Raw genomic sequence first — 18,275 nt, 5'->3', positions numbered from 1 at the left:
CACATACCCAAGTTCGCATTACAATGTAGTACGTCAGCGTCCTTTCTAATCTTGAAGGATTTCTTTTATCATTTCGAGTACACACCTCTTTTTAATTTTGTAGGTGAATTCAATACTATTAAATTACACAGATTTGTGAAGCAAAGCAAAATGTTTTTGATAATTGTATATTAAACGAAAAGAAAATTAATCATGATTGAGAAAACGTTAATTAAAAGTTGAATGGACATTCATCTTAAATGCCTTTGTTTTTTTAATATTTACACATATCTTAAAGAATTTGAGCTAGAAGCTAATGATGGTTTTTCTGTGGATGAGCAGCTGCTTGCTGGCGTGATATATTGTGATGTACGTAGAATAATCTCGACTATGACTGGTGACAAGTCAAACGAGCACAATCGCTTTTGTAGCAAATCCACAACATGTTTGCCCACACTAGAAGCCAGCCAAACCTCATTGCTAGCTTGCTTGTTGTGGCGTAAGAAGTACCGAGCTTGCCTCGAGTGCCTTCGTCCTGCCCACAGGTGATGTAAGCGCATTAAGGCAATGTTAACATGCGTGCATCCAGCCCAGCAAAGCCTTTTGGGACAGTCTCCATGGTTTGGCAAAACTCAGTTTTGCGAGTGAGTGTGTTTTAATGAGCCATAATATGCTCATTTTGAATCGCAAACTATGATGCAAAACTGTTCATTTTGAGCCTTGATGGTTAACCATACTTAAAATTAAGCATTCTGTCAGTACTGATGGAAAGTCCGCTAGTCCTTCACTGAGGAATGCCCGTTTTGCTGACGATTGATGGAAAAAACAAATGAAGCACTGACAGTGGTGGATTTTCATCCGTCAGCGTAATCAGCACAAACAAACATTTTAGGAGTTAAAACAGCTACAGGCAGCCACAAACATGACTCCCACCGTACTTTTACAGTTCAATAGACTGGCAAATAAGTGTATGTGAAATGTAAATGAGTGTATGTGTGCTCTTAGGGCAGGCGCTATCTGATGTAGATTTACCATTTTAATGAAATTGGATTTTTCATCTGTTGGAGTATGATGTGTTTCTTTTTGTGGAGAGGCAGGGGGATGGATTGACGATAGACAGACTGGTGGACTGGTGAAATTTACTGACCGAAGCAATAACAGAAGCGCAGTTAAAATAACAATGACGGACTGACCGACTGACAGTTACAGTTTGGTTCGGCTGAAAATAATGACGTATTGACGATGACGTATGGGTGCCCTGGCCGCTGACGGATGACAACTGGCAAAGGTTTGTAAATTGCCCACCTCTGCTTATAATTACCCGAGGATGTGACTCAAGATAGAAGGAGGCGCATAAGCTGTGAAAAGAGGTCAATGGGAAAAATATGAGAACCAAGTAGTCGAGTGTAAAAATTATCAAGAGCAAGAGCTCCACGCACACAAAAACTGACGCTCCATTTAGCAGCATCACAAACTAAACCAATTTCCATGGCAGGGCTGCTTATAAGAGACACGGTAGTTATGAAGTTATAACAATGCTTAAAATAGACATGCAGCTTGTCCTCTGATTGGGTGCTCTTCCAGTGATATAAATTGTAAATGAGGTACATGCTGGAATACTTGCTGGTTGCAGTCGATTGGGGGAACCAAAGAGACAATCAACCATTCATGTCGACAATGTTGGATAACTTCAACGTATTCAATTAAACTGCAAATCATGGAAAGAACATGCAAATTCTACACAGGAGGGCCTCAGCCGAGATTCTAAAACAAACCCTCCCAACCACTATTCCAAGGTGCTACCCATGATGATTTGGGGGGGGGGGGGGGTATACCGTAAGCTTTTGGTTGTTGTACTGAATAGAGCAGTGGTTCTTAACCTTCTTGGGGGTACCGAACCCAACCAGTTAATATGCACATTAGCCGAACCCTTCGTTAGTGAAAAATTAATATATATTTTTTTCAATTTCAAGATATTTAAAAAAAAACAACACATCTATTGTAAACATAAAAAAGAAAATACAATTTCATGGGATAACTATACTTTTTTTTTTTTTTTTTTTAATTGAACGACGTACTATCATGACAGTCACACGTTGACTACGAAGCAAACTAAATCTCCCACAGCACCGATTGGACAAGCGATGTAATGTGATCATCTGCAGCCAGTGATGGCCAAGCGTGCGTGTCATAACAAATTAACATATTGAGTCGGGTGTGTCTTACCCTCCATTGCAGAGGCTCCGTCGAACCCCTTAGACCGATTAACCGAACCTCTAGAGTTCGATCGAACCCAGGTTAAGAACCACTGGAATTAGAGTGTATCTCACTCTTCTTCAAGTTTCTGGCACATGCTTAAGGTTTTGTCCATGCATCCATCTACTGTATTGCTTATATTTATTAGAGTTGCAAGTGTGCTTGAACATATTCAAGCTAACGGTGGCTGAGAAGTCAACTACACCCCAGACCTCGTTTTTAGGGGTAGCACATGAAATGCAATGGGGGAGCCCAATTACTTTTATTACCCTACAAACAACTGCGTCCATGCGTGCGTCCCTCGTCTGCAACAGTGGAGTGAGAGAAACACTAGCTTACTAATTAATTCTGGCGCACATACAATGTCACTCGATGCGCTGAAAACATTATTGTAGTGTCGTCACGTGGTGGAACACAACATTGTTGTGCTTGCGTGCTTCATTGCGATTAACGCTACGTGTGCTCGACCTGCACAATCCTCTCGTTTTGAGCCTCTTTTTTCTTTTTTTAATCCAAAATACTTCCAAATAACAGAGGGTGACTTGTTTCATCCTTCTAAAGCCATCAATGTGTTCTGCAATTAAAGGAACAGTCTAGCGAGGATAGCCCATTTTTCCACTCAAAATCTCTCCATGTGCTACATTTTTCAATCAGGAAAATTATAATGGCTTGCATTTTCAATTTTATCAATCTGTTTTGGAGAAATAACTAAATAACTAACTACTTTCAAAATGTTTCTGCCCTTTCAAGTATGATGTTACTCAACATGTGTTCATCTCAGTCACGATTGTAAAATCAACAGTGTGAAGAGATACGACAGGACCATAACTACCTTTGCCACTGGCGATGCAGAAGTAGAGAATTGACGGGACAAACATGTAAGAATGAGCTTGGTGATCTACATATGAACATTAATATTACACGGGTGGGCGGCCCGGTCGTCCAGTGGTTAGCACGTCGACTTCACAGTGCAGAGGTACCGGGTTCAATTCCAGCTCCGGCCTCCCTGTGTGGAGTTTGCATGTTCTCCCCGGGCCTCCGTGGGTTTTGTCTGGGTACTCCGGTTTCCTCCCACATTCCAAAAACATGCATGGCAGGCTGATTGAACGCTCTAAATTGTCCCTAGGTGTGAATGTGGGCGTGGATGGTTGTTCGTCTCTGTGTGCCCTGCGATTGGCTGGCAACCGATTCAGGGTGTCCCCCGCCTACTGCCCGAAGACAGCTGGGATAGGCTCCAGCCCCCCCGCGACCCTAGTGAGGATCAAGCGGTTCGGAAAATGGATGGATGGATGGATATTACACGGGTTTGGGGTACGCCTTGAAAGGTGTACTCTCTATGTAAGTTGTTCAAAGAGGGAACCAGCTTATTCAGGATTTCAAGTTTAACCTCCAGGATTTCAAAAATTAAAATTAAAAATATTATTTTTGCTTTGTATGACATTGGGGGGGGGGTGCTGGGGGGTCAGTCAATATTTGGCATTTCCTCATTTGGGTCAACAATGAGCTGGAGCTTCTCCCAGCTGACTTTGAACAAAAGGCGGAGTACACCTCAAACTGCCGGCCCTTCATCGGGCCCATGTAGACAAACAAATGTTCACACAGACATTTATACCTTTGGACAACTCTGAATCATCAGTTAAACAAACATGCATTCTTTGGAATATAGGAGATAGCCCGAGCCCCTCAAGAAATTGCACTCAAATACAAAATGAATAGGGCAGTCCAGTGGTTAGCGCGTCGACCTCACAGTGCAGAGGTTCAATCCCAGCTCCGGCCTCCCTGTGTGGAGTTTGCATGTTCTCCCCGGGCCTGCGTGGGTTATCTCCGGGTACTCCGGTTTCCTCCCACATTCCAAAGACATGCATGGCAGGCCAATTGAACACTCTAAATTGTCACGAGGTGTGGGTGTGAGCGTTGATGGTTATTCGTCTCTGTGTGCCCTGCGATTGGCTGGCAACTGGTTGAGGGTGTCCCCCGCCTACTGCCCGAAGACGGCTGAGATAGGCTCCAGCACCCCCCGCGACCCTTGTGAGGATTAAGCGGATCAGAAAATGGATGGATGGATGGATACAAAATGAATGTGAGAACTCCACAAAAGGGATTCTACTCGAATGTCAGAACTGCAACACACACGTGATAACCACAAGTTAATCTTTTTATTTCAATCTGTACAAAGATGCATAAGAATTAATTCAGGTTTTCTCACAATGCTTTATAAACCTGGTGGGCCGCTAGGCTTTTTTTTGCCCGCCGCCAGGCTCAGGAGTGATGAGCAATTTGGGGTGCGCAGGCATCCTTTCACAATGTGGCAACTAAAGGAGTTAAAGGCGGTACATGTCCAACCAGCTGAGGTCTCCTCGACTTTAAAACCCCTGTTTATTCCAAATATTGAGGCCCGGGGTAAAAAATGTTCACAAGTGCGCCTCAGGCAGCCGCCGGAGCGCTTGGACACCGGAGTGTTATGATGACAAACGAGCCGTGCATTTTCCGATTTAACTCTACTTTTACCTTCGCTCTTGGATACTTCTAACCATGTGGACTTAATTGACATTGGATGACAGTGCAAATTAAGAAGATCAAGCAACTTTTTACTGCACTTTCAATATCCCGGATGAGAAAATGCGACCTGAGGGACCTGCGTGGATTGTTGTCAGGTCGGGCTAGCGCCATAGTTGACGGAGGCAACGGAATCAAAAGCGGTGCAGCTGAGAAGGGCCAATCACAGGGGGCACATAGACCAACGATTCACACTCACAATCACACCTAGGGAGAATTTGGAGAGCCTCATTAACCTGCGATGTATGTTTGTGGAATGTGGGAGGAAACCGCAGTACCCGGAGAAAACCCACGCAGGCACAGGGAGAACATGCATATCCCACACAGGAAGGCTGCAACCGGAATTGAACCCTGCACCTCTGCACTGTGAGGCTGACGTGCTAACAAGTTGACTACCGTGGCACCTTTGTATTTGTTACAGATTCTTCATTTGTCCTCCTTAAAGATGCACTGCGTAACTTTCCAGGAATGACCAAAACCTACAGCGTTTTCTCTGACTACAGATGATTATTATAAATAAACTATCTCAAAGAAACTAAGGCCCCACACCGAAAAAGTCCACAATTGGAATGACACAATCTGTTGGCATTTTCACAGATGTTATCAACAAAAAGAAAAAGATCAACTAACTTGAATAACGTTGAGTCTGTTAGAAAAAACACAATTTGTCATTTGATCAAAATGTGGGTGACCACGAATGCAAAGCAATCATTCACCAGGAAGAATACAATATCGGTGGACGCTAAAATAAAAACATCTTAGCAACAATGACAAAAGTATGTTTTATCCTGGGTTGATAAAACAAAGCCAGAAAAACAAACAGTGCTTCCACGTTGAACTGTTATGATAGTTAGGGCAGCATCGTGAGTTGATCTGGTGACAGTAAGCTAAGCTAATGGGAAACCAAAACAAATAACATATTTTTTGCAGGTTGCTCACAGGCAACTCTCGTATTAGTGTCACCGGCCAGCAAATCAATTTAAAAAGCAGACAGTGGCATTTCCAAGCTTATTTGAATTGCCGTTACTGTGTTTCTGAAGCAATGGTAATGTGGTGAAGAACATGAGGGGGTGTCTAATAATTGTATTCTATTCCGTTAAAAGGATCTTTTCGGGGGTTATATAGGGGAGGTTACAAGTTGATTTTCCATAATGCAGCTAGCATCAGCACACCAGCAGTAATGTCACAAAATAACACTGACAAGGTTCAAAACGTAACAAATCCTACAACTTAGTTTACTCGAGAGTTTTTTCATCGGTTGATGAACTACTGTCTCAATAAAAAAAAAGTGCCATAAGTTAACATAGGGCATGATCTAGTGTAAACAAACCATACTGTATGTATAGCCAGTCGAGTGGAAACAAATGTCTTATATATGTCTATGTATTACTTTGCTGACACTATTATTCCAAAACACTTGAAGATTGAACTCAACATCTTGATTTATCAACAAGAAAAAAAAACAAGAGATGCCAAATGCTTTACAAGTTTGATTTTGTTGAATGCAAACAACTCACCACCCATTCCATCTGACTAACAGTACATAAATCCTATTCGCAAACCAATTGCACTGTCAATAGAGCGAAAAAGAGTTGCAGCAGCTCTTACCTCGATGAGGAAGTCCCCCGTCCGGAGCCCCGCCTGCCATGCCACGCCCCCCTCGTCCACCGACTCCAGATACTGCAAAGCAGGGAAGGCCGGGGTGGGCGTGAACTCCTCAATGGGCGTATCCGCTTTGCAGGAACAGCGACAAAAAAGGGAAATGACAAAATGACCACTTGCACAATCTGATGATTTTGGTTAATTTGTTGCTGATGGAAGTTGGTATATTGCAGTACTGGTCTACAAACTACAACCACAATAACACACATGCACTTGTATTTTGAACAGAATGAGGTAAAAACCCATCATTCCAAATTCCAATCGAGTAAAGCATTGGAGGAGGAGGTTTTGAAAATAAAGCACAGCCTTAGACAAAAGTTACCTTGAAATGTGTGGTGAATCAAAGTCAAGTCATTGAGAAATCTTTACACTGATGAATTGCCAAGTGCTGTAAAAAAAAGTAGTCCACTGAAAGTGCAATTATGTGTATGGAGGAGCACAACCCCTCCCCCCATGAATTGTGCACTACCCAAAACAAAATGATTTGTTTATCAGCGATCTATCTCTTTGACTTTGTCATTAATTGGGCTTGAACTGAGTTTGTGTTGCTTTCTTTCCCCCCACACATGGGTGCAACTGTTGCTTGCTCACGGGGAGGTTACAAAATATTGTGGGCGGAATGGCGACATGTGACACTTCCTATAAGTCATCCTATTGGAAGAGCGATAGCCTAGAAGTATGTGCGAGTGTTGCGTGATAGGGATGAGCATGTTTAGGTGTCCGGCTGTGAGGGTGACAGTGAGATACGGACAAAGCAGTAAGAAAGGATGGGAGACGAGCAGGGAGCAAAGAACAGCAGAATATCAGGGAGCAAGAGAGGATGTAAGCCTATGTGACAGCTCGAGCATGAGTGTTAGTCCGTGTGGTTCTGTATGCGCATTCACCCCATTGCAGGATAAGCTTGGCTGGGTCAGTTCCCCAGGGTGGTGGCAGTGTGTGTCAGAAAGACTAGAACATTCCTATTGTTTTTCCAGCCAAACCTCTCCTCTTCGTCCATCTCTACCTCCCCCCCTTTCTTTTTGTTTCTTAAAGATGGGAGCACGGAACACAAATTGTATCTCTTGACATAGCCGCAGCATAGACCCATCGCTCAACACGCAGTAGCCAGCGAAACACAACGTGGATTATGACTTGGTGAGAATTGTCATAGAAAACGACGCAGCGGTCCAAACTGTCTATTTTTAGAGTCAATCTCAAAGGCTTGGTGAAATATCAAACAGCCTGGCAAGGACACTCACATCACAGACACTTCATGCTGTTTTCAAGAAAGGTGACGATGAGTTCTGCAAGGTGCATCAAAAACCACAACTGGAAAGACGGATTTGTGGAATGTTATGTCTGCCATGAATGGTGGTGAAATGTGAAAAAAAAACCACGAGGGGAGCATCTTCAATTGCATCAACAAAAAAAAAGAAAAGAAAAGAAAAAACGAAGAAAAAAAGAAAAACCTGCATGTGCACGCTGGATAGCAAATAAAGTTGCTTCCAAACCCAAAATGGTGAACTAACCCACCGAACCACTATTCTTCTAAATGGGATGAGTCAATCTCCCACAAAATATTACACATCTCACATCATCATGAGAGAATTTGGAACTCCGACTGTTTTCATGAGTGACTGACTTGTGGGAAAGGCAGAAAATAATAGAAAAAATAAATTTCAGAAAAGTGTGAGAATTACCTTTTGCTCCTCGCAGGACGAAGCCAAATCCTTCATTCTCCTTCTTCTGGAGTACGACCGTCTTCTCGTCCACCACGCAGTCACTGTGGAGAAGATGCCGAGCAGAGCGGCCGTTAGCACAGCCCATCATTCGCAGCATGGCCACGGACGCCCTGGCCGAGTGGAGGTTCATGCTGGAGGAGAGCGAGTCCGGCCGGGGCAGGGCTACCCCGACCCCACCCCACCCCAGCGGGCTCTGTGTATATCACACGGTATGACAGTGGCCCCGGCAGCCTGGCGACAGCATCTCCAGGAAAGACACGACCCCAAAAATGGAAAAAAAAAAAAAAAGACGACGAAGACGACGTAATTCCCTTCTTTGCCACCACCTTCTTCGTCTTCTTCCTCCGCCGGCGCTCCCGGGGAGCCACCTGCGCGGAGAAGCGGGCTTGACGCCGCGGTTACCCCCGCCGCTGCTGCCGCTGCTGTTGCTGCTTCCTCTGCCGAAGCTCCGGCCAGCGATGTCGGTCTGCGCGCTCCAAAGGAGGCGACATCGGGCTGGGCGGAAGCGCCTCACGGCCCGAGAACAAGACTGGGCTCGGGAAAGCGGAATCTCATCGTTTTGAAGACTCGTTGAGGATGGGGCGCTATCGTGATGAGGTGTGAGCCACTTCGCGTACCGAGACCAACTGTTACGGCGTGCGTGCGCGCGTGCGCCGTGCGAGGACGCGTGGCCCTCATTTGCTACTGTCTGTGTTGAACTCACCGACTTATCGGTTAATTGATTCCAATAAATCATGAGGCGTGATGGCTGTCAGTTCAATTCCCTGTCCTTTGTTATGTCTTTGCAGTTTCACTAATTACTCCCAATAACAACTTCTGCTGTCGAACAGAACCGATTTTTGCGCAGTCGAAAATGTGCCACCTGTAAGCTTATGTTAAATTATTAATTATTTTCATTTTATGTTTGAGCATTATATTCTTTTATGTTATAGTTATCTAAATTATATGCTGTTTAATAATTGTTGAAACATTCTTATGTTGCTTGCGTCTGATTAGCTAAAGAGAAGCAGCAAGTGTTTTCGTGACTGAAAGGGGGTTGGTTGTGTTCTCGTTCATCCGTTCGGAGGTGCAGACGTTCTTTTTTTCTTTCTCCTTTTTAATAAACTGCATTAAAGGATTCCATCTCTCCATCTGTCATTCGTAAAGAAGAGCCATCCACTGAAGAACAACGAACCCCTCAACTTACACAACTATAACAACAAAATCGACAAAAAAAGAAGAAGAATCAATTAGTCTACTTTTTGCCAAATTGAATAAACTGTGGCTCCTTGGTTGAACGTCAATGGAACATAAATTGACACATTTAATTTGTTCCAATAAAGCAGGGGTGTCAAACTAATTTTTGTCGCCGGCCACATTGTAGTTACGATTTGCCTTGGCGGGCTGTTCTGAATTTTGGGAAACCATATAAATGTTTAATCACCTATACATATTACATATACAACGCACAACAAATTTATGAACAACTAGTTTTAAAATCAGAAGTAAAAAATAATGACTGTTATTGTGGATTACATATGACAATTAGAAAGTTTTAGTTCAGACTTCAGCAAGCATCATGGAACTTGACATGCTTGATTTCCTTTCGCGGGCCACATAAAATGATGTGGCGGACCAGATCTGGCCCCCCGGGCCTTGACTTTGACACCTGTGCAATAAAGAGTCCATTTACAAAACAAATCATTTAGAAAAAAAAAAAAGGTTTCAATGAAAGTGAATGGAAATAGAATTAATCTCATCCAGCAACAGAATGATTTTTTCAGAGTGAAGTTAAAAATAAATATAGTACAATACAGAAATAAGTTAAAAACACAGTTTATTGCTGACTAAAAAATATGTTGGTGTATTTCCAGTTTTGTAACCATCAGGAAGCATTCTTTGCCCATTTATTCATAACAGCAGTCTTAGCTTCGTCAAAACAGTTACTCCTTTAAACATTGGCTGCTTTTATTGCCTCTTTATTCTTGGCAAAAAGGAGGATGGTATATTATGCTTAACCAATATGAGCATCTCATTTTCATGTTACGCTCCTTCCTAAATTTCTTTCAATAGAAAATTTATTTAGTTTGCGAATAGATTAACGAGCATTTTCAGTTTATTTGGATGTATATTGAGGGCAAATTTAGAGCAAAGAACATAGATCAGAGGTGTCAAACGTATGGCCCGCGGGCCGGTTCCGGAGGAGGTTCAGTCAGGCCCGCGGGATAATTTAAAAGTGAAAAACTGCATCAAAGACACGGAATTAATATTTTTAACACGGTTTTGATCAGAGAAGAAGACAACAGCAGCCTCAGTCCGTCACTGAGACAGACCCAACACAGCAGACGCTATCAATAGCACTCTCACATTTACACATTTAATAGCACTCTCCTTAGTTTGTAAAGTGTAGGCAGGGATTACATTTCGATTTTATATGCACGTGTAAATGGTTTAAACTTCCTTTCTTTATAAGTCTCGTTTAATCTTAAAGTGCATTAATATATTTTTCAATACCAATTACTTGTTAAAGTTTGACCAATCAGTGGGATCAATTGCAATGCATATTTGTAAATGATAAAAGTAAATTGCACATTTGTCAAAGGAAATGTAAGGTGCTTCATGAAATGTTTTGGAAAAGATAGGTTCATTAAATTTCAACATTTGACTAATGTTCTTGTGCTTCTTTCGACCAAAACAAAGGAAAGCCATATTATGTTGGTTATTTATTGCAAAGTATGGTATCATTTTAATGGTCCGGCCCACTTGACATCTATCAAGACCGTATGTGGCCCACCATGTGAAATGAGTTTGACACCCCTGACATAGATAATGGAAATACGATGCAAGAAAAGTGTAAGTGAACCTTCCGTGTTGATGTGATGATTTTGCGAAATGAAGGATAATGTGGTGGCCGTAAACAGAATTGTTCATGAAATGGGGCAATCCTGTATTGAGGCTCCACTGTATTTTTCTTGAAGTCATCCAACTGGTGCAATAGTCCTACTACCTGACGTTACATTTTGAAGTTGTGTAAGGGATTAGACAAACGCAATATTATCATGTTTTAAAGTTTCATTTTGTCGCATGTTTGATTGACCTCGAACACGTGTGTTCACACATCTTGCACACAATGGAGCACAAAGAATCAGGGGTCAATTTGAGGTGAAGGGACCCACAAGCGCATGGTACCTGACCACATTTCAGAAAGGAAGATTTAACTCTCCCGAGTAAACACATTATTAACTGACAACTTGGAAAGGAAGATTTAACTTTGGGCGAAAGGGAGTACTCGGTACGCTCTATCATCAGAAAGGGTCCCTAGCCAGGTTACGGATGTATTCGTTCGTGGAAAGGCAACTCATTAAAATGTCTATGTTTCTGTTGGTTTATGGATGTGGGCGCTGGTACCAGGGGAATGCCTTGGCCTTCGGGGGTCCACTGAGGGGGCGACCCATTGGGGCCGTCCAGGGGCGTTGTATGTAAATGAAGATGGGAGTGTTTTTCTGATGTATTACTTGTAATTTGCATACACAATCAATAGAAATGCCGGCAGAGGCTGCAGCGGTCGGGTGTCAGTTGAGCAGTGCACACGGAGTGCCTTCATAGAAAACTGCGCCTCCTGCCGGCAGTGAAAGTCGATCTGTTCCTGGGCTCGAACCTTTGTTCAACTGTCTGAGCGAAAATCTCTGACAAGTTGTTGTCTTCTTTTGAAAATATCTTATCACTTCTCATTGTCATCATGGTCAATGTGATGTGGTGAAGAAAAGCAGCACAAGAACCAGTTGTGAAAGAGTGTCTTACTCTTACTATAATTTGTCTTATATCGGATGCAAGGATTACACTGAAGACACACATGGGCCATGCCAGAGAGAAATACTAAACAGAGATCAAGAGAGAGAAAGAGAGAGCTCAAGAGAGAGAGAGAGAGAGAGTGGTGCAATCCTAGCAACTGTTCCCTTAGCAACACGATCTGTCTGGAGAGGAAGGAGGCCTGCACTATTGGTACACTGAAGGTTATCTCACAGCATTCCCTTACACACATTTGCGCACACACAGACACACACACACACACACACAGACACACAGACACACACACACACACACACACACACACACACACACACACACACACGCCTTCATCCACCCAAATCTGACAGCTTCGCTAGGTCAGTGCACTGCAGCGTGTAACACAAGCCTGACAATTTAGCCACAATGTAATCTTTTTCAACAAGTGATGGCAGGGGCTGCGGTGGGCATTAGTGTTAAAGGAATGGGACTCTGAATGAGGACATGCTGGACGACACACTGTGAGGATGAAGTGCAACTTTAACATCTCGATTTTGAACTGCAAAATAGGAGGTCGGCATGAACAATAGTGAAAAAGGGATGCTCAGCAAAGACGTATTCTAAACTTGCTGAACTTGACAACTAGCAATTGTGGACAGGGATTCCGAACCTCCGAGAATGGACAGCACTTTCATCTGCATAGAGTCGTCTGCGGCATGTGACTTTTTAATAGGCCATCAGTCAACAGCTTCATCAGCACTTTATCGAGAGCTGATGCATCATGTCGAAAAAATAACATCTGGCTCCTCTGCCTGTCTACCTTTCTCTCTCAGCATGCAGCCCCCAGGCAACCAAAAAGACTGATTGTTAGCACACTAGTCTGATGTCAAGGGCAATGGAAGAGACCATGCTATATGAATACCAAAACAAAAATTCATCATCCCTAAGTGTACATTTAACCAGAACAAGTGTGGTTGAAGCATTAACATCCATCCATCCATCCATCCATCCATTTTCTACATCGCTTGCCCTCATTAGGGGTCACACGCTGACCTGTCCAATGCATTGGGGGAGACCCAAATATCGTGACCCTATAAACAACTGCATGCATGAAAGCATGTGTAGCTCGAATGCAAAAGTGAAAACACACATACACGCTTCAAACCAACTTTCGGCATGATAGGCTGTTGCACATTAGATTCCATCAATCAAACAATATCACACCAGTATTTCTTTATAGTTTTAATGTCTGAGTGATGAACAACCCAATACTAGCATTTCTTGGCCCAAAGATCAAAACTATGATTGTAGGGGAGTTATGCTACTTATTCAATGATTCACAGCAGTGTGTTGGCCAAAACAGCACCAACTCAAAACATAGGCCCCTTTAGTTCTGTTCACTTGCTTGTACTCTTGAACCTAAAGAGCTGTAACTAGTTTTGATATTGAACTTGACTATTCTAGTTCTCGAAAGTATAATTGTTGCGGTAATTCATTGTCTGGACTATTCAAATTATTTGTAAACTCTGTGCACATTGACTTGACTTGGCTTTATAAGTTTAGTTTGGTGAGAACAATAGATCGTGGGTTTTTTTTGTTTGTTTGTTTGTTTTTAAGACAGAAATATACACCCATGGTGTTGGTCTGGATGAGATGCTTCAAGTGTTTGCAAGAAGGAAATGGCCCCTTCCACAGGTGCATGTCTGATGAGACGGCGCTTTTTTTCCAGCCGCTTTTGTTGCTACTCTATTCCAGGCGGCAACTACGCCAAATGGAAAGCTGAGTAAAATAATTATTTCTCTTTCCTCCATATTTCTTCATACTCTCTTTTCAATGTGGTAGTTTAACCAAGTGGCACTTCAGGTGAAGCTGCCATCATTGTGTTTGGCCATTGTGCAAGAGTGGTGTGTGTGTGTGTGTGTGGGGGGTGGGGTGCTAATGCACTGCATTGGCTACTAGCCACTGGCTACTTGTTCACTAACCAGCCTGTTTTAAATGGAAAAGTGAGTATTTCTGTTGCATTATTGTGGGCTACAGGCAAACGAATGCCCATTCTTGTTGTTAAATGACGGGCCATCATGTGGAGCCAACTGTGACAGAAACAAAACATATTTTTTGCACCTGCCAATGCTAGCAAGCGTAGCTATATTTCAATATACAGGGTGTTCATAAAGTCTCTTTACCGTTTCTAAAATTTATTAAAAATGCAATTGATTCGATATTTTATTCAGATTTGTTCTATTGTATTCAGCGTTTATTAAAGTTTTTTAATAAACGCTGAATACATTAGAACAAATCTGAATAAAATATCGAATCAATTGCATTTTTAATACATTTTTAAAATGGTACAGACACTTATGGACACCCTGTAGAATGGAGTTTTTCTGTTTCCGTCTACCGTGACTTACACGTGAAGAAATGTATGTTTTTGCTGTTGGATAAAAGGGACAACACTGCTTGCTATTTTAGCACCACGTAGCGTCTGCGTTTGTGTGTGCAGAAGCTGGGGGACACTGCGTGTGCCGTTGTCCACCAACTTTTTCGTGCTCACCAAATGGTGGTGATGCTGAGATTGCAGAAATCTGGTCAGCTTGGATGATTTGTAACTTGTGCCAGCAGGCTGAACTGATGTAGACAAAGTGACTCATTCTTCTTTCTTGTGTTTTGTTTATGTACACGTAATTTTTAAGTTACAGTGAAGTGTAAATATGCAGTATAAGTATTTTTTAAATCTATTTGTTACCCAAAAAAATAAAATAAATGTGTACTCTACCAAAAATAGCATGCACGAGAGAGGTGTACACAACTGGCGCCTGAGAAAAAAAAAACATCCATAGATATGAGGAGGTAGATACGATGCTTCTTTTGAGTTGTGTATTAAAAGCAACGCTAAGCTAATTTTTCATTCATTTTAATGGGACAGTCACCTTTGCTAACATGGCCGCAACGAATGTGCTTGGACTGCTTTGATGGAAAAGTTGCCCCTGCCAACATCGGAACCACATTGGTGCGCTTCTTAGCGTGCTTTAGTCCAGGGGTCGCCAACCTTTTTGAGAGTGAGAGCTACTTCATGTGTACTGATAATGTGAAGGGCTACCAAATTGATACACGCCTGAAATAACATCTGTACAAATTACATTTAATAATATTAGAATGTTATTTTTCATACTTAATGATTTATTTACATTTTCGGGCTCTGATCAGCTTAAAGGTGTCTCACAATACTGGCAGTGTTTGCATTTTTAAATCATAATTTCTACTAGCAAATCACAAACCTAGCACTGGCGGACTATTGGATTGGTCCTCACGGGCTACCTGATGCCCGCGGGCACCACGTTAGAGACCCCTGCTTTCGTCTATTCTAATGTTTAGCTTTGACAAGAGAACAGCATAACCTGGAAACACATGACCAGTCTCAGACTTCAGGAATGGGTCATTCCATGCCAAATCACCCAGTGGGAAGGTAGCAAATTTCGCAAATAAATGTAATGGCGTTACAATGATGACTGAATAATTTTGGGGCTAATTGGACACGACTTTCCACAAAACCGCAAATGCACACAAGCACAACACAGTGAAAACAGTGAACAAGACAGCAAAGCAAATGAACTTTTTGGCACACGGTATCTTGAAATGCTTGGGATTGAATGTCACATGTAATTCAATTATTTACTGAAGTAAAAAGCAAAAGCTTGTATTCTGTATTGCACATGTACTTGTCTGATGATTGCAACTTCATTCAATAAAGTGGAAAATACATTTGACGTTAAATTGTGAAGAGATTTTAAAACATGGAAAGGTCGAAGATTGTCCTTTTATATTGAAATGAAGGAAATCTGACAAGATGAAAACTGGGTAAGGGTTTACCTGGATGCATCAAAGCTGTCGTAGGATCCCACAGTGTAGTGTCTGAACAGTTTCCGTCTGTCAGCACGGTCCGCGCGGGAATCTGGCACATCACAACAATGAGCTCAGTGTTAATATCCCGTCATTGGCAGTACATGAAGATGAGGTACTTCAGACAGCTTTTCAGGCAATCCAATGAAATGCACACACACAGAAACACACATTTGTCTCAGTAGTTATAGAAAACACATCACATCTTCAGTCTTCATCAGTTTTCCATAAATTGATGCAGAATTGCAAAACACCGTTGCCGTATGTTGACTCTTTCATTAACAGAGTTGTTCAATTCTTACACAGCGCTACATATACTGTACAGGGCTTCAGACTTTATTTATTTATTTTTTTACTCTGAGCACAGTGGACCCAACCTCAAAATACAGCTGCGCAATTACAACATTTAGGGACACACACATTAATTTGATTTGCAAATGAAATCTTCATCCCACTCGTTTTCATTACATGAAGCGTGAAGCAGAAGTTTGTTACAACAAAGAAATATTCAAGAGTAGGAATTCAAATTAATTTTTTTTGAAAAAAGAAACTCAACCAATGTACTGGTTGCACTGCTGCGAGTAGATGAAAATTGTAGTTGCGCCGTCCCAAACTTTAGGGGCAAAATGCAACCATTTTGGGGCAGGTTGGTTTTTGTGGGTGTGTAGAGGGATTGTGTGTCAATGATAAAGAACAACTTTTTAAAGCACAAAAGTGGCTTTTTTGAAGAAAAAAAACAAAAACAAGGGGGCTAAATTAGTACTCAGCTCTCCACTTGTCAAGTATCATTAATATTTACTCTGCTTTTAGCCTTTCAAAGGAGGCCGTCTTTTGCTTCCTGAGACTAAAACCTGTCCATCTGTCTTTCCATCTTTACTAAACTCTTCTTGTCTTTGTTGTTCGGAAAGTGGCCACATGATGCCAAATAATTTGCTGACTAAGACGCATGTCACAGTCGGTCATTTCTGGGACTCTTCCAAAGAGTCATATTAACATTTCAGGTGATGATAGACATGAGTCAAATAGCATTTAAATGGATTTTTAAAAAGCATAGCAACAATGTAAGATGAACAAGTTGAAAATAAAATACTTGGACAAATCTCAGTATTGAGAACAGAAATATGACAAGCATTGTAAAATTTTTGAATGTTTGCATCATTCACATAACCAAGATGTCTACAATCCCCTTAATGACTTTGCCATTGAAGCTGACGCAAAAAAAAAATAAAAATGGAGGGTGTGTAAAATGATTACATATTAGCGATTCCAGACAGCAGCAACTTCAAAAATAACAAATCTCGAATGGAATAAAACATTCAATAAAAAACAAGGTCATTTAATTTTAGCGTAAATATTCCTTGTCTTAATGCGCCGTCTTTTACTTCGCATAGACACTCAATACCAGCTGTCGCACTTTCACAGAAACGGCATTCCCCCTGATCCGGCTTACATCTTGTCATCTTTGCAGGAACATTTTCTTCTCCCCCTATCTCTGTGCCCACAGTGTCACATTGGAGGAGGGAGGGTGCAGCTGGAAGAAGATGATCAAGCAACAGCACAACAGCAATTTGGAGAAAAAAAGAAGAAGCGAGGAGTGGTACAATCTAAGAATAGAAGAATGAAACACCTACAGTGTACATGCACACACGCACACACATGAACACAAACAGTCGTAACTCATGTAGGGACTGGAAAATTACAAATTACGAGGTTTCCCCCTTGTAGCTCATTTTGCACTCAACAGTATCTTGGACCGTGGCAAAATATGTTAAGGACTACAACAGTGGTTTAATTGATTTATTGATTGATTGATTTTTGTTTTGTGGAGCATATACATCAACCCCCCCCCCCCCCCTCCCCCCAACCTATCAATTACCTTCCAAAAGGCAATATAAATTGGGTTAGGTGGTTACATGGTCATCCAGCTCCGGCCTCCCAGTGTGGAGTTTGCATGTTCTCCCCGGGCCTGCGTTTGTTTTCTCCGGATACTCCGGTTTCTTCCCACATTCCAAAAACATGCATGGCAGGCTGATTGAACACTCTAAATTGTCCCTAGGTGTGAGTGTGAGCGCGGATGGTTGTTCGTCTGTGTGTGCCCTGCGATTGGCTGGCAACCGGTTCACGGTGTCCCCCACCTACTGCCCGAAGACGGCTGGGATAGGCTCCAACAACCCCTGCGACCTCTGTGAGGATAAAGCGGATCCATGGACTACAATGTTTGCAGATGATGTGGTGAGTGTAGGCAACAGGTGGAAGCAAACCTAGAAATGGCATTGGGAGACCTGGAATGAAGGCCGGTCGAAGCAAGACCAAATACACGTTTGCCAATGAAAGGGAGGTCAGTGGAATGGTGACGTTACAAGTAGTCGAGACGTCGAAGGTGCAGCACTTCAGGTACTCAGGATCTACCGATCAGAGCAATGGGGGTGTGGGGGAGAG

General features: G+C 42.3%; 1 protein-coding gene across 4 annotated transcripts in view; it reads right to left on the bottom strand.

Annotated features, from left to right (window-relative positions):
- LOC147207175 (SH3 and multiple ankyrin repeat domains protein 2-like) overlaps positions 1–18,275 on the bottom strand; it is a 172,139-nt gene that overhangs the window by 53,869 nt on the left and 99,995 nt on the right. For all 4 annotated transcript variants that reach the window (XM_086106237.1, XM_086106238.1, XM_086106235.1 and 1 more), the window contains 3 exons: positions 15,807–15,888; positions 8,133–8,215; positions 6,400–6,524 (listed from right to left, as the gene is read on the bottom strand). In XM_086106237.1, the coding sequence (XP_085962363.1) occupies positions 6,400–6,524; positions 8,133–8,215; positions 15,807–15,888 (290 nt within the window). The remainder of the gene's footprint in view (positions 1–6,399; positions 6,525–8,132; positions 8,216–15,806; positions 15,889–18,275) is intronic.

Source organism: Hippocampus guttulatus, chromosome 3 (assembly GCF_054856545.1).
Source record: "Hippocampus guttulatus isolate MCC_2025c chromosome 3, RoL_Hgut_1.0, whole genome shotgun sequence".
Classification (NCBI taxonomy): domain Eukaryota; kingdom Metazoa; phylum Chordata; class Actinopteri; order Syngnathiformes; family Syngnathidae; genus Hippocampus; species Hippocampus guttulatus.
Note: the sequence above shows the minus strand (reverse complement) of the source record. Positions and strands in the feature narration are given on the sequence as shown.